Source organism: Manis pentadactyla, chromosome 2, assembly GCF_030020395.1.
Source record: "Manis pentadactyla isolate mManPen7 chromosome 2, mManPen7.hap1, whole genome shotgun sequence".
Classification (NCBI taxonomy): Eukaryota; Metazoa; Chordata; class Mammalia; order Pholidota; family Manidae; genus Manis; species Manis pentadactyla.
The window spans coordinates 200,139,496-200,155,923 of NC_080020.1; the positions used below are offsets into that span (position 1 = coordinate 200,139,496).

The 16,428-nt window shown below is 32.3% G+C and overlaps 1 protein-coding gene across 3 annotated transcripts in view; it reads right to left on the reverse strand.

Annotated features, from left to right (window-relative positions):
• Nucleotides 1-1,155: 1,155 nt before the first annotated feature.
• PPM1B (protein phosphatase, Mg2+/Mn2+ dependent 1B) overlaps nt 1,156-16,428 on the reverse strand; it is a 79,660-nt gene continuing 64,387 nt past the window's right edge. The window contains exon 6 of one of the 3 annotated variants that reach the window (XM_036925623.2): nt 1,156-2,486. In XM_036925623.2, coding sequence (XP_036781518.1) covers nt 2,412-2,486 — 75 coding nt within the window. In that variant the 3' untranslated portion in view covers nt 1,156-2,411. Of the gene's footprint in view, nt 2,487-8,156; nt 9,922-10,745; nt 11,795-16,428 lie in introns of those variants that run through there. The other 2 variants (XM_036925624.2, XM_036925621.2) reach the window with 2 other exon arrangements.

Here is a 16,428-nt window from a genome sequence, read left to right on the forward strand (position 1 = left end):
TCAGCATGTTCAACTTCATGAACTTTTGGGGGCAGTTATTCAACTAACATTTGAGCAATGCAGAACTTCAGCAGGTATGTAAGATCGCATGATATCCTTATAAATAATCTTGGAGAGATAAGGACTGATCAGCAGATCACTCAACTACTGACCTAAGAGGTGTTAAGACATGGGTCAGTTTGTTGAAGAAAAGTTTCTGAGGTATACAACAGGGCCATTATCCTCAGACTTTTCGTTCAGTATATGAGTTTTACATATCAAACTTTGGAGTGAATCGGAAAGAAAAAATAGCAAACTTATCTTAGACGAATCTAAAAACACCTCAAGGTTAATGACTGTAACATAAAAAAACTTGGTAAGAATAAACGAAGGTCTTGTAAAGTAGGTTAAAAAAAACACCAACTGCGCAAGTGCAGGATGGGGAAATAACATTTAGTAGCAGCAGCAATAATTAATCTCAAAGGACTTAAAACAGTTTTCATGTGGGTGTCGGAAAAGCTAGTCCAATATCAAGGTGTTAACTAGATCAAAAGTATCAATTAGAACAAAGGACATACAGTTTTGCTACCTCCAAATGTTCAGCTCTAGATTGTATCCATTAAGAAAAATATAGAAACCAGAGAATTGGGAGAAAAGCGTCTTGGATGGTTAAGACAACTGAAGTCACAATATATGAGTGAAATAACTGGGGACAGACAAGAGGTTGGGAGTCATTATAATAGCTGTGGTAAAATTTTTGGCCCCAAGAGTTAACAAGACAAATGAAGTAGAAACACAGAGAACCAACTAGGACCAGCAGGGCGGCCCAAATACAGACATAGATTCTGGTCCCCAGGGAGTCGGAACAGGGATTACTATAGGACCATCTGGTATTCAGGTTTTTTCAAACTTTTGAATTCCATAAATATATATTTAAAAATCCATCCAGCTAGTGGATCTTTAATTTATCCTATCTTTGAAATGACAATTCTTTAGAACTACTGTGTCAAAACTTCTGAAGATGTAAAACAACAAATCATTCAGAGTTCTTTACTGGCCACTCTTTATTTCTCAAAGGGAGAAACATTTGTGCTTTTTTATTCCAGTTTTACTGACTTTTATTTATCTTTCTCTCTCTCTCTCTATATATATATATATGTGTGTGTGTATATATATCTGTATTATAATATATAAGTACAATATGAACATGGATTATTAGAAAGGAATTCCTTCCTTCTCAAAGATAACTTTAAACAGCCAACCTTCCAGATGCATTTAACTCAATAGTTTTATTTATATATTAGGTTATCCATCTCTGGAAATGTGTGGCATGAACATATAACAAATTTCCAATTTTGTCTTAAAAATAGGTTTTAGTGCACTACAAATTCTAGGCATAGCCACTACATAGCTGACATTCTCCAAAGACCACTTCAACATCCATTCTCAGAGCTTACTCAAAACTCAAAATGAATAAATCCATGCAAACACCAGAAGAAATTTGCTATTTCATATAACTACATCATAAAATTATCCAGACTTCAAAACAAGAAACTTTTCCATGGTTTTCCCTAAATTATCTACTATCTGTCAAAAATTGTGCTATATTACTTTCTAGAATACTGGTATCAATTTTCTTTGGAAAAGCAAGAATTAACCTTGGCATACCTTTGTGCTCAATGACCAAATGTGTTCCTTTATTCTTACCATTATTTCTTGCAACTTTCAATCTCAGAGTGGAAATACAATCTCTCAGAAAGGGAATGTACAGTAAGTAACTGTACAATTATTCATTTACTATTTCCTGATTATATAAAAGTAAGTTAACAAACTGAACTGTAACAAAAACTGTAAGAGGAGAGCTTACCTAGGCAATGTATCATCCAAAAGTACTATTTTTTGGCCACTGGAAAAAAGTGTCTATGAGAAAATACTTGCGCTGATTTTTTGACTGACAAAAGAAATTCACAACCTTCCGTATTCCTAAACATAGGTATTTTAAATCATCTAAATTGAGCTTCATAGTGTCTAACTTAAGGGGGTTAAGATTTGTACACATGTAGAACCAGTTACAAGCCTACTTCACTTAATATAAACACTGTACCTCATTTCAAAAGAGATCTAGGCATCATAAAAACCAGTCACAAAAGACATTCTTATACAGTGAAATCCAGTAACTTTTGACTTAAATGTTGATTTTAGAAGGGAAAAATAATGACAGATAAAAGCCTGCCTTTAACCAGGAGAGTCCCTGGAATAAAATCAAATTACACAGACAGAGAAAAATATGATTTTGAAGGGCAGAATGAGTTTTCTGCCTCCACTAATGGCTATACAATTAAAGGTCTAATAGCAGCATAAATACTATGATATAACATTGGGTTCATTTTTCTTTCAGGTTTATTAAAGAAAAACATTTTGTCCTTGTACTTTTAGGGGCTTGGAAGGTCCTTCTTGTCACCAGAGCGCTCAGCGAATTTACACATGGATGTGCCCAAGACTGCCATCTGGTGGAAATGATAGAAACTGAAATGATTTTTTAGTAAGTGATTTTAGTTGTCTACTAAGAACGTATGAATTAAAAATGTATTGGGGAAAAGGCAGTTCATTCATAACAGCAGTAACATAAAATAACAAGGAATTAACTTAAGAAATGTTTAAAACATACAGAGAAAACTACAAAACTTTACTGGGGACATTAAAAGGCACTTGAATAAATATAGAAAGATACAGCATTTTCCTTAAATGTAACTCATCTCTGCTGAAAATATCAATTACCCCCAAATTAAACTACACATACAACATTAACACGATTTTTATTTGGCAGGGAAGTTTTGGAAAAACTACTCAAAAGTTCATCTGGGAAAATGAACATTCCATTTTTGTTAAAGTAGACTAGTAAGTGAACTCTTTCCCTCCCAAATAAAATGTAATAAAATGGATAATTAAGATGACATACTGATACACATAAAACACAAAGCAATGAAATAGAATGGCCATAAAAATTCAAGTATATACAAGAATAAAAAGTAACAGAGAATTTCCAAATAAATAAGACTTGTTTATGTATTAGCTGGTTGTAAGGTTAATGGAAAATATTACATCAGATTTTCACCCTTCAGTAATACCCAAAGTAAGTTACATTTGTACTAGTCATTAAAAGAAAATATATGTAAATATTTACTTACTCAGAATGTGAAAAGATTGTCTATGTATACAACTGAAGGTTCAAACTGTTAAAGAAAATGATAAAATTCTAAAACTTTTTAATGTAAAGGGACAATTCTCAAAACTCATATAACTGACCACCAAAGACCTTTGTGATTTGCTGTATATAAGTTTTCATTCAATATATTTTTGAGAAAAGTAAAACAAAAAATAAACTCCAATATATTTGACTTAAACAGTATTTGGAGGGTAAAGGAATGTTTTTGACCATGAAGAGCTATTCAGATCCTGGCACCTTAGCTCTCTGTAATGCCTCACTAGTCATAGTGAGTAGAAATCCTTTATTCTGCCTATAGGAAAAGCTGGCATAGAAACAAAAAGTTATTGTGTAAGAAAAAGCACAGAAACAGAGTAGCAAGATACAACATTGGGAGGAAAAAAATCTATGCTATTGAGCTTGTAGTTTTTCCGATATTAGGTCATTTCAGTATTGTTATTTCTATTCAGTATTGCTTTGTTCTTAGTCCCATCCCTCAACACTGTTACTTAAAAAGCAAACAATAATTAATAAAATATGATGTGTAACAAAATGTTTGACTTCTTAAATATATAAAGAGCTCTCAATACATAAGAAAAAAATGATCTATTCATAAAAAAACAACATATGTGTCTTAGTAAGAGACATATATATAATTAACAAAATATGAGACAAGTAATCACTAGTATCAGTAACTGAGAATCAAGAATATACCATAAATTTCTGTATTTTACCCACCAAATTGACAGTGCGCAACAATAGTGAGAAATAAGACATGGGAATTTTTTTTTTGTACACTGTTGGGATCATAAACTGGTACCCTCTTCCTGGAATGCAACTTAGGACCACTGAATTCATTACTTAGTATTTTATTAATTCAAAATTTTATGAAAAATACAAACATACAGAAAATTACGGAAAAGAATGTAAGATACCCTTACCTACTCCCCAAATTTAACAGATGTTAACATTTTATCTTTTTTTGGATGGGGTGGGATCTCACACCTCTCAAGTGTCTCCAAAAGAAACCACTATCCTAAATTAATGTTGTTATTCCCATGCATGTTTTGCATATCATGTATATATTCCATCAACTTTAAGATCCCTCTATTTTATGTACCATTCTTTTATGTACAGTTAAGAAAAAATGCTGCCAATAAACTATGAAACAATGCTTTCATAACAGGATTGTTTTATACTTACTTTAATGGGTTTTTAAGACTAAAATCTTTTTAAAAATATTAAGCTATGCTTTGCTTACACAGTAACTTTGCTTCTGTTAAATCAGTGTGATCATTTTGAAGATATTTTAAACCTTAAACTTAACATATGTAGTTCCAACAGTGTACCAAACACAATTATGGAGGTGAACTATGAATGGCTATGACCAAGTTGGTAGAACCATGCCACGATGCTGCCTAGCCAGTGGCAACTCTAGACGCCACTGAACTAAAATGCTTCTCAATTTAAAAGACATTAAAATATGCAAAACATCGTAGAATAAATTTTGGAGATTTACATAAATGCCATCCTTTTGGAACTTGCTATTTCTCAGTAGTACATTTTCCACATGTTAAAAGATAGCCTACTGCCTAAGGAAGCAAAATCAATAGCAACTAGCTGCTACTGGAATACTTATCAACTGGACTAGAGGGTGCAAGTAAGACATTTGCCTTGGGGCCAAAAGAATTCCACATTCAAGTATTTTGACGCAACATTTAAAAGAACCAAAACTAATGCAGAAATCACGAACAAAACACTTAACTTTTAAATAAGAACAGAATCATTATTACTGAGTTTTTCCTTTGGCTCAGGCTCCACAGGAGCATGACTGGGCATCATTATTGGTCCAGCCCTATGGGATCAGAGTGACAATGTGATACACCACACTAGTTTAAAATGTAAATGTGCAACAGGAACACATAATCTTTATAGGTAGGATACACAATTTTCAGTATTACATCTCCAAGTGGATTCAGGCTGTTATGTATTACATAATGTGGATTATTAATTGTATTTTTATTAAAAGGAACTAAGTTTATTGGAGATCAAGACAATGCATGCATGCCAGATATCATCACTTACGAGGCTACAGAAACTAAAATGGTGTGATATTTGCATAAGGTTAGACCAAAAGACTATAGAACAGAATTTAGAAACTAGAAATGGGTGACACATATTTAGGAAATTGGTATTTGACAGGGCCAGCATGGTGTTGGCACAATTAGCTAGCTACATGGGAAAAAATTAAGATTCCATACTTTGCACTACCTAAGATAGTAAGTTTAATACAGATTAAAAACCTAAACATATATGGTTGGGGAGGTGGGATAAAGACTTTAAAACTACTGTTCTACAGAGAATATATGAACCTCAGATGGTGATTTATTACACAAAAACAGCAAAAACCATAAACTAAAAGACTGATAAAATAACAAGACTCCATACACAAAAATATACTGTTTCGTAACACATTCAACAAAGGACTGGCATCCAGACTATACAAAAACCTACAAATAAAGAAGAAAAAGACAAACCAGAAAGAAAAATGGGCAGAGGATACAAGCATTCAATTCAGAGGAAACTCAATGGCCAAAACATATATATATATATATATATATGTTGTTTCCCTCATGTAATCAGAAATGCAAATTGAGATATTTAAATAAAGGAGCCCAAATAAACTAAGCTTTTAGATATGCTAATGTTACATATATATATATATATATAAACCTTCACCTTAAGTTTTAAATTTTGTTAGTTTATTAGGAGGACTAAGTGTCTAGTTAGGTGGCTGGAGAAGAGCCTGACAGCAACTATGAAAAGATGTCACAGCTGAACTGAATTGACACATCTCAAAAAATAAGCTGACTTAAGGAGATTAGAGTCGCAGTCACTTTTGACTATCAGAACACATTTAAAAACCAAAAACTCAGGTAATAAAGTATCTTAAGTATGATAATTACCAAGCCTCATAATTGGGCAAGTTGTGATAGATACATGGGTGCTTTTTCTTTTAAATAATGCCATGTAACTTTCCCCAACCCTGTGGAATATTCAAAACATTGAAAAAAACTAACAGAAAAACAAAAACAAAAAACACTTTAGCATAAAGCTCTGATCTACTTAATTGTCATTAAAAAAAAAAAGTTCTGTTTATCTGGCCAACCTGATGTAACATCTCTGTCATGGTAAAAATGATTTTATTTAAGATACGGATTTAAAAATTCAATACAGAAGTGAGCCCCTTCCAAGAAATAACACAAATCTATAACTGAAGGTATCTGAAAAGATTAAAATGATCTGAATATATGCCATATGATAATCAAACTCTATTGTTTAATTCAACTTTAATCTTGAGTTTCCCAAGTTTAAACCTATCATAGGACTTTTCTGGGAGAAAAAAGTACAGTATTAAAGATTCCATCTTATTTACTTTGCTTTCTAAGTTTCAGTATAACAGGGACCACATAGCCACCATGACACCCCTGCGCTTCCCTCTGTCCGATCTGCATTTCTTAAGATTCATTTACTATTACAGTGTAATCTTTGGAACAAATAACCACACTAGGAAGCTGTCAGGATGGCAATTCTGAAAGTCTGGGAGTCCCAGAGAACCTTTCAAGGAAGACCGTGAAATCAAAACTGTTTCCTTTACAATACTTATTCTTTCTCAACATACTGACTTTGCACTGGTTTACAGAAGAAATGGCAGGTAAAACTGCAGGCACTTTAGCAAAACCCAGACAGCACAAAACTTATTAGTTGCTTTGTATCTCCACAATCACAATGAACAGAGGAAAAAGTCAGTTTCAGTTTACAATGTCCTTGACTAAGCAGTAAAAAATAATTTTGTTCCATCTCTATCCTTGAGCACACACCTTTTTACTATCCTGCACAATGCAATGGAGAGTACTGGTTCTACAGCATGTGTGAGGGCTATCTCATACTATCAAGATGTGAGCTGGACTAGCCACTTTTCACATAACACCACTTTTACTTCAAAGAGTGACCGACAGAGTATGGTTGTTCGGCAGACATTTACTCTAAAATCAATAAGCCTGTCACTTAAAAAAAAAAACTGACAATATTTGCCAATGATAACATTTAACCTTTCAAATGAAAATCAGAATTTTGAAAAATCTGTATCCATCACTGTGAGCTTGACAGCTTTGCAATACTTAAAAGATTTTTTCTGTTATATTGACACAAAAAATGTAAACACTGCATAATAATTTATCAATATTCTAAAGAACTGAGGAATTCCATGAACCAGTACTTCCCAATGTTCAAAGCATGATATGTTATGAAATCTTGCAAAAGTAGAAGATCCATTCAAACTGCAAGATAGATCAAATGGATTTTAATGTAACAGTAAAAAGCTGATCAAGTTTCAGATTTCACACTGCAACTAATCTTAAAGAAACAAAAGTTCTCAAGTTTTGGTAATTTATCAAAGAGGAATCCACAGTTATGTGACACTATTAAAATATTCTTTTCCAAATTAATTTGTGTGAGCCCAGATTTCTTCATTTACTTCAAACAAAGCGCCACATTGCAACAGGCTGAATGCAGAAGCAGATACAACCCACAAGAGCAAAAGGTTCTTTGCGATCTTCGATTTTCAAGAATATAAGTGGGTCCTGAGATTAAAATATCTGAGAACAGCTGGATTAGGTATTTTAGATTAGTAAACATTGAATATAGGTTTTCTTTTGATAAGTTCCACATTATTTGTATTTCAAGAGCCACTGAACTCCCCCAAAAAGATTTTTTTAAGTGGCGTAAAAATGTTTTTAGAGTAGAGAAGGGGCTAATTAATTAGTACTGTACCATAGAGTTTAATGTCTCCTTGTATAAAATCCCCCTATGTGGTTTTGATGAAAAACTTCACAATAAATATTCTAACTTTTGAATGTTTAAAAATAACATTTAAAAGTGGATTCTTATTTTTAAAAATCATACCAAATAGTAATATGTCACACTGTTTTTATCAATTCTTTATTTAGGTAACAAGTTGGTTATGTTCACTGCATTGTATGAAACATCACAATATCATACTGGAAAGGTACTATCAGTACAGGGTTGGATCAGAGTGGACAGTTTGAACAATAAACCATTTTGCATTCTTCATTCCCTATCTTTTCACAACCCCCCAAACCCGGTAAGGGGACAAACAGCTTGTAACATCATCATGTAAAGCACTTTTTAACTTACAAGGCTAAAATCTAAAGAATAAATAAAATATACTGTGGCAGTAATTCCTTTTAGATCAAAAACCAGGTGCACAAGGAATCAAATGATCAGGAAAGCTGTCTGTATTCAAATGTGTGGCTCTCCAGAAACAGCTTCAGGAAAATGTTACAGAAAATACCATGAATTCCATTTCACACAGGACCAGATGATGACTCATTCTAACTACACACAAGGGCAATTACATCCTGCTGAAACACAGTTTAAACATACAGGAAAATGTTTACAAAGCATCCACAACATGTAAATCATGTACAAATGGATACATTCATTGCTTCTACCCCCTTTTAGATAAATATTTAACTCTTCATGTTCAGCATTAATTGGATACATGCAAAACTCAAAAGAATTCAAGGTTATTGTAAAAATAGAATTAAACTAATAATCTTCAAGTACCTTATGCGACAGCCACTCTGTACCGTGCCCAATGTTATAAAATGAAAGGTTACTGAACCCATGAAAATATCTCTGTAATATTCCCTTAGATCTAAAATAGATAATTTTAAATGTATTTATAGTCATTTCAATGTGATATTCTGAGCTTTTAAAATAACGTAAACAATTAAAAAATTATATCAAATTACACAAAACTTGTATTTTAAAAGCTGAAAAAGTAAAACTATAGAAACCCACATGTAAAACAAAAATCACAATTTACATTATAAAGGCAAGTATCTTCATTTAAAAAATTTTGCAGTAGTGAGATGTCAAAGCAAATTATAAATAGCCATAAATTAATCTATTTGGTTTCAAAAGATTTTCTAGTGAGAGCTGAAGGATGTAGCAGATACATGCATAAAATCTGTTAAGGGTTTGTAATATTATTGCCAAATACACTTTATCTTGAAGCAGGCAACATTACAATTTGGACACTATTGGAGAACCCAGTTGGCAATACAGGTAAAATTGGAAAATAATTAAATAACAATTAATAATAAATATAAATCTTATAGTAAATTGCTCAAATGAAATTTCAAGCCACAGAGCTGCAGAAGGCTTTCAATTTGATGAATTGAAAAAGAAACATCTCATACAAGTCTTTTTACTCTTACATGCTTATATGTTGTGTGTCTTGTCTAAAAAAAAACAAAAAAACCCAAAAAAACAAAAACATAATGTATCTTCGGAGTACAGCTAACTATATTCCCATGCACCTCAGGCACATTTGTTATTTGTGGTGAAATAACTCCGTTGGTTCCCAGGGCCAAAAGTTCAATACAGATGTAACCAGTATGCCTGAGGGTGGCAAAAAATACTGTAGTACAGGCAATGCTACAAGTGGCAATTATCAGAAAACACAAATATGAACAAATGATGGGAAATGCTAATGATTTTCTGCTCATATCACAAAACGTTGGGAATCCACAAGAATATTTTTCCCTTGAAGAAAATTGTGATTAAAAGTTTTTTCCCCCAATTTTCAGAATCAAAAGCATTTTAGAAGGTTTATAAGGCTACCATGGGTCTTCTAGATCTCCAGCACCCTACAGGAAGAGAAAAGGAAGAATATTATTATTATTTACCTACACCACTTCCAGGTTGGACTGAATTTCAAAAGAAAACAAAATTAAATGACCAAATTACCTTCCTTTCTTTGTTTGAAAAGGTACTTTTACAGAGAGGTGTGTGTATTGTATATTATATGTATACACATGATCTATCTAATAAAGATAGATATAAGTGGTTGGGTTTTTTCTCCCCTCTCCACCAAATGCCTTCCTCTTTCTCAAACCACTTAAAATACTCTGGCATTGGAAAAATAGATAAAAACATCAGCTACATCCGAAGATTCCAAAGTTTCAACTTAGGGTACCCTAAGCAACTTCAGACACATGATAAACATAAACATGAAGAAAAGTTAATGTTCTATATTCACAAAAAAATTGCTTTAAAAAATATTTTCCTATGTGACTATAATCATTTGTTCTTTAAAATTCCATTTTAACAAAAACAAAACACATCTGCCATTAGTTAAAATATCCTGTAATTCTCGCCTTTATTAGTATGTGATGAATAGTCACAGCAAAATTGACAGTCTTGCAATCTTTGAAATGTTCATCATGGCAGTGTTTGACATGTCTATGTGTGTCCATACTGTCCGAAGATTAACATTTTGTACCAAAAAAGAGGGTAAGAAACAGAATAGATCTAAGCAAGACTTCACAAGATTCTTTCTTTTTAGCTAATGAAAAAAGCCAAGCCAAAAGTTTTCTCAATTTTATATAAATGCAAATGAACTTCTAATGGGTATTTAATATACCAATCCTGGTTGTTAAAATAATTAATTTAAAAATAAGTACAACATGCATAGATTATTCCACATAACATGCTTTATTTGGACTTAAAACACTTCATTCTAAACACTTGGTTGACATACTTTTTGATGTATGTAGTTAGGCTATACAGAATACACAAACCAAAACTGCAAGAATATTACATAGGTTTTTCAAAAATTATGTTTCATAAAGAATACAAAGAAAGGAAAAATAACCACACATCCAATATCTCAGAATTTCTAAAAAACAAAACTACAGAGATGTAAAACATAAACAGGTCAGAGAACACACCAATTATCATCCTTGGAAAAAAAAAGTACAGGCCAGCATCTGCCATTCTTTGAAGAAATAAAATTACTAAAGAAAACACAAATTTATTACAAAACTATGAGTGTACTAATATGTAAAATAATGTGAAATAGTATAATTCTATATTAACAAGTTTTTCCACAATATAATGTAATCTTGCTAAATCAGTAATCTCTAATCCTATCTAGCATGACTTTAACGACTGACTTTAATCACTGGTAGCTTCATTTCTAGCATACAGTATGAAATGACATATAATTTTATTAAATTCAAAGTGCTATAAATAGTCAATTTTAAACTATCTGATAAAGGTGTATGCAAAGGCCTTCTTAAAAAACAAGGCTATATGAATATAATAAAACTAGTTTACCAAGATTCAAATAACAAAATGGTTATATAAATGCATACATTATACTTTCTAAATAAAAACCATCAAATTAAAGATCACAAAAATATTACCACAAAGTCATATTTTTTCACCACTCATCTTTGTCCCTGCATCTTCATTACAGCTGTCTAATTCAGCAAGATCACTGTTTGATTCAGTATGGCTTTCCTGCATTGTCACTGGGTTTCCAGCATCACTGTGCGAAGAGGTAGCTGTAGCAGCTGGGCCAGCAGGGTTTTCTTCTCCCTCTACTTTAGCTAGCCTGTAACTAGTCAGCATCTCCTCCAGAAGGTGTCGGTAGTTTCCCCTATGATTAATTCTCATTTGCCTGAGAGCTTCCACCAATTTTCCCTGTGATCCACTTTCCTCTGCTTCATCGGAGGCCTTTTTTTAAGATTTAAGACCCCAGTGTCAGTAGACAAACTAGGATATCACATAACATATCACAGCAAACACTCATTTCTCTACCATGAGTAATATAGTCTAAGCATGAGAACATTTCATTAAATAAGTATCAAGTTTTACTTGTGTCAATTAATAAAAATTTGCAATTCAAATACTGTCATTTTTAGCAGATTACCATTAACTAGTACTGTCTTACTTCACATTTTCATTTGAGGTTTAATCTGAAATGTACTCTGCTATTAGAACTCAACAGCAACACAAGCATTTCCTAAAACTGACTAACTTCAACAGTAATTGGCTGAAGTGATTTATATATAGTACAAAAGGAAATTAGTGTTTAAAGCAACAAGAAAGGACAGAAAGCAGGCCATTAGAACATTAACTTCATTGTCATTGCCACTAAGTGACAGGTAGGAGAGGAAATACAAAATGTGAAACTATAAATTTAAACTGGATTTGGGGGAAATTTTAAAGGTTCTGTAGATACAAATTTATTTACTTTCATCTTTAATAAAATCATCTCCAGCTAAAAACAGACATTTTAAACATTATAAATAAGATATGAATAGGAAACTACTCAAACCTTTCATTTTATTTAATTTTGGAAAGCTTACAAGTTTCTACAATAGTAGCTATTTAATCTTGTTAGCAAAACAAGCTCTAACGCCCAAGCTGAGCACAGTTAAACTTAACAGCATGGGCCTCGTGATGTGACGCACTAGGGAGTAGACACACGTCCTATGTTCTTACCAAAATTGTTTAATATAAAAATAATAAAGCTAATTTCCGATTTACAAAAAACAGGGAATAGAGGATCAAGTTAAAGGACACCACAAGGAAACAAACATACAATCCAGAAAGTAGGGCATCCTATGAAAAGCTAGCTCAGATCCCTCATATTCAGGCCAAGGGAAAAAAAAGAGTAGGAGCTTTCTTAAAGACTTGCTTAATATGCTTGATTGATAACAACCTAATCAGACAGTGGTTCAAAATAATAATTCTAAGTCATTCTAGGGACAACTGGGAAAATGTGGACTGGGTATTATATTAGATATTATTAAATCTATTATTAATATGATAATAGTATTATGGTTAAGTAGAAAAATGTCTTCATTCTTAGAGGTGCATGCCAAAATACTGAGGTAAAATATGATGTCTGCAATTTGCTGTCAAAGGCTCAAAGAGAGAAGAGTGTATATATGCACACACATAAAGATGAAGCAAATACGGTAAAATGTTAACACTTGCTGGATCTAGGTAGAAAGTATACAGGTGTTCACTACAATCATTTCAATTTTTCTATTCGTCTGCAAGTTTTCATCATAAAGTGTTGGGAAAATAAAATACAAAAAGGCTACTGATATAGATGATCTGAAACAAACTCTCAGCCATCTTTGGAGACTGTTCCTCTACAAATCTGCAACAAACACTAATATAACCACATAATAAACAGCAATGTTTACTAGAAGAATAAGAGCATTTGTATACTTAAAAAAAAAATGCCCCTGTAGCAAAAAGCAAGAGATATGACACTGTGTATAGCAAATGTTTTTTTGTATATATATATATGTCTGTTTATCTGTTCATTTTAGGATATTATAGGTAAAATGCCTGGAAAGAAAGTAAATACAGAAATACATAATGATAATAGGTAGTGAAGTTAGTAGATGCTTCATTTTCTTTGACTTGTCCAATTTGCTACACCAAGCATATTGTCAAACATTCTTTTTTAATTTGCAATATTTATTGTGCAGTGAGAGCACAAGAAAATGTGCTCTCTTAAGAGTTAAAAAATTTTTCCCTCTTGCCTTTCCTTCTGTACTAAATAAACATATTTCCCTAAAAGTTTCTCATTTGAATCTATTCAGGAAAGATTAAGATAGAACAATAAATAAGTGCTTGCTAATCATAAACTTTATCAGTCTTTAATCATGTCTTTGAAAAGGAAATTTTCTACTTGATATATCATAAAGAACTTTTAATGGAGGGCATAAGACCACCCCCCAGCCCATGCAAATGCCCCCAAATAAGCACCCCTTTTTTATTTAAAAACAAACAAACAAACAAACCTTCTAGGACACGCACAAAGTGGGCAGTGGATTTACACACAGAGAGAAGTGATTATCAACCCTGGTTGCACATCAGGATCCCCTGTGGAGTTTTTAAAATTATAAAATCCCAAAATTCCATCCCATGATATTCAGATGCAGTGGGTTGGAGGTGACTTTTTTAAAGCCTGCATGGCAGGTGATTCTGATATACAGCCAAGGTTGAGAACCACAGATTCAGACTAAATAGTATAGTATGACTGTTTACTTGAACTTATTGATAAGGTTGGATCAAAAACTGTTACACTGGTTGTAGTTCAATTTCGGTGACTTCAAAAGATGAAGCACCTCTAACTCCATCTGACACCCTTACTACCACAATAATCATCCATGTATCTGCGAATTGCTATAGTAGTAGTAGCTGTGGAGGAGTATTTGCTTTTTAAAAAACACATTAAAACCGAAACTGTAAATCAAGTAAGGATGGATTTAACAATGGCTGGCATCATAGAGCCACTGAATCGCAAAGAACTTGAGCTAATGACTACATTTAGAAGTCATTTATCTTACAAGAAACTGTACTTTCCTATTGTGCTGAATAAAAGATGGGTAAAACCTCTTCCCCAGCCATATCATTTGATTATTCAAAATACTGTAGTTTATCTATTACAGCAATTAATCCCACCTTGTAGCTGTTCACAAGTCTCTCCAAATAGACTGTAAACTCTGAGGTAAAGAAAATGTCATATTCCTTTCTGTATCCTCCCTACCACCTATAGAAGGGAAGTTTGCGGTAACAACTTTATATACACAATTTCATTTAGTACCCTACATAATAAGTACTGCAACCCTAATTTTTGTAAGCTAAGAAACTAAAGCTCAGAAAGATTTAAGTTATTTGTCCAGGTGACAATGCTAGTGACAGAGCTCAGATTTGTACACAGGTGTAATTAACATTAACTTCCCTCTGAATGCCCTTTCAAATACATTACAGTAAGTAATAGCTTTTGCACAGTAAGTGCCCCTTATACAGACACTAAGGAAATAACTGGTCAAAATTACTATAGTACTTGACCACACATTATTTCAAACTGAAGTCTATAATGTATTTCCTTGATACAGAAAGATTAATGAAATTATAGGACAAAAAAATATATGTTAGATGGGATAGTTAAAATTGTTTTGTAAAATAAATTTAAAGCAATTATAGAGAACTTAGAACTTTACCCCCAGTTTTTGTTTTGAAGATTTTATTGCCATCCAAACAGTTTAAGAATCAAATCTCTCAATTATGAAAATACTGCCTTATACCAAATAAGACACAGAAATACAGATAAATAAAGCAGACAGTAAACAGGAGGAGGAATCTAAGCACATTTTTCAAAAGTAAAATTTGGCTAGAATTTATTTGCAGCAATTTTTTAGAACTAAAAATTCTCAAATATTACTTCATGAAATACATTTAACAGTGACTAATTAGGAATATAATAAATTAGGTATTATTGCAAGGATCATGTAAAATTTAATGAATTTGCAATAATTTTAATGAGCCATTTAAATGGTCAAGACCACACAGCTAAGAGAAGTGGTATGCCAAATCATCCTTAAAAAATAGTGACTAAAGTTGGTATATTTTCAAACAGTGTAAGTCTTTTCCATGAAAATGCTTTTGAAGTAAAAAGAAACAATTTCCAAAAAACTAGTAGTATTCACATAGTCCTAAACTGTGATATCAAAATCAGATCAATAAAAGCAGCTATGTTTATTTTAATTGATCTTTCTGAAATTATTAACAGAAAACAGAAGAGTATACATAAAATTGAGTAATATGAAACAGAAAAATAGAGATTATTCTGTGTTTTTGTCCTGTTTTTCTTCCCCTTCTCAAAAATCCAAATGCTTTAAATGTTTTGATTAGGATAAATAAAAATGTATTTAAGTGAAAAATATCTGACATGAAACCAGGCTTAAGAGTATTAAGCTTGAGATTCACTAAAGAATGGGAAATGACTTTTCTTGGATGGTAGAGAGAGGTGGCACACAGACATATATGTAATCTCTAAGAGAAGCAGCATGGAAAGGTGTAAAGATAATCATTTTCAAGTTATTCTTAGATTCAAATTTTGGGTGTACAATTTCTTTAGCTTTGCAACCTGGGCCGACTAGTTCGTCTCAATGATTCTTAGTTTTTTATATCTAAAAGAAGGGTGTTGAGATCACATATGATTTTAGCTATACAAACACACACACATAACTATTAACACATATTATATATATTGGATATGGCCTGGCACAAATAGAAGTTGGGTAAATAAAAATTCCCCCTTTATCTTTGGAAAATCAGCTTACATAGCTACCTGACCAATGGTATACTAATTCAAATGCATTATGTAAGTGTTGTTTGAGGGAAGAATTTAACGTTTTTGCCTGGAAAATAGAAAGCTCTAAAAATAGACTTTCATACCAATCAGCACACCCAAACTATTTTTTAAAAATATATGACTGAAGGATAGTCTCAACAACTAAAAATGATAGAAACATTTCTACTCTCATTTCTGAACTCTC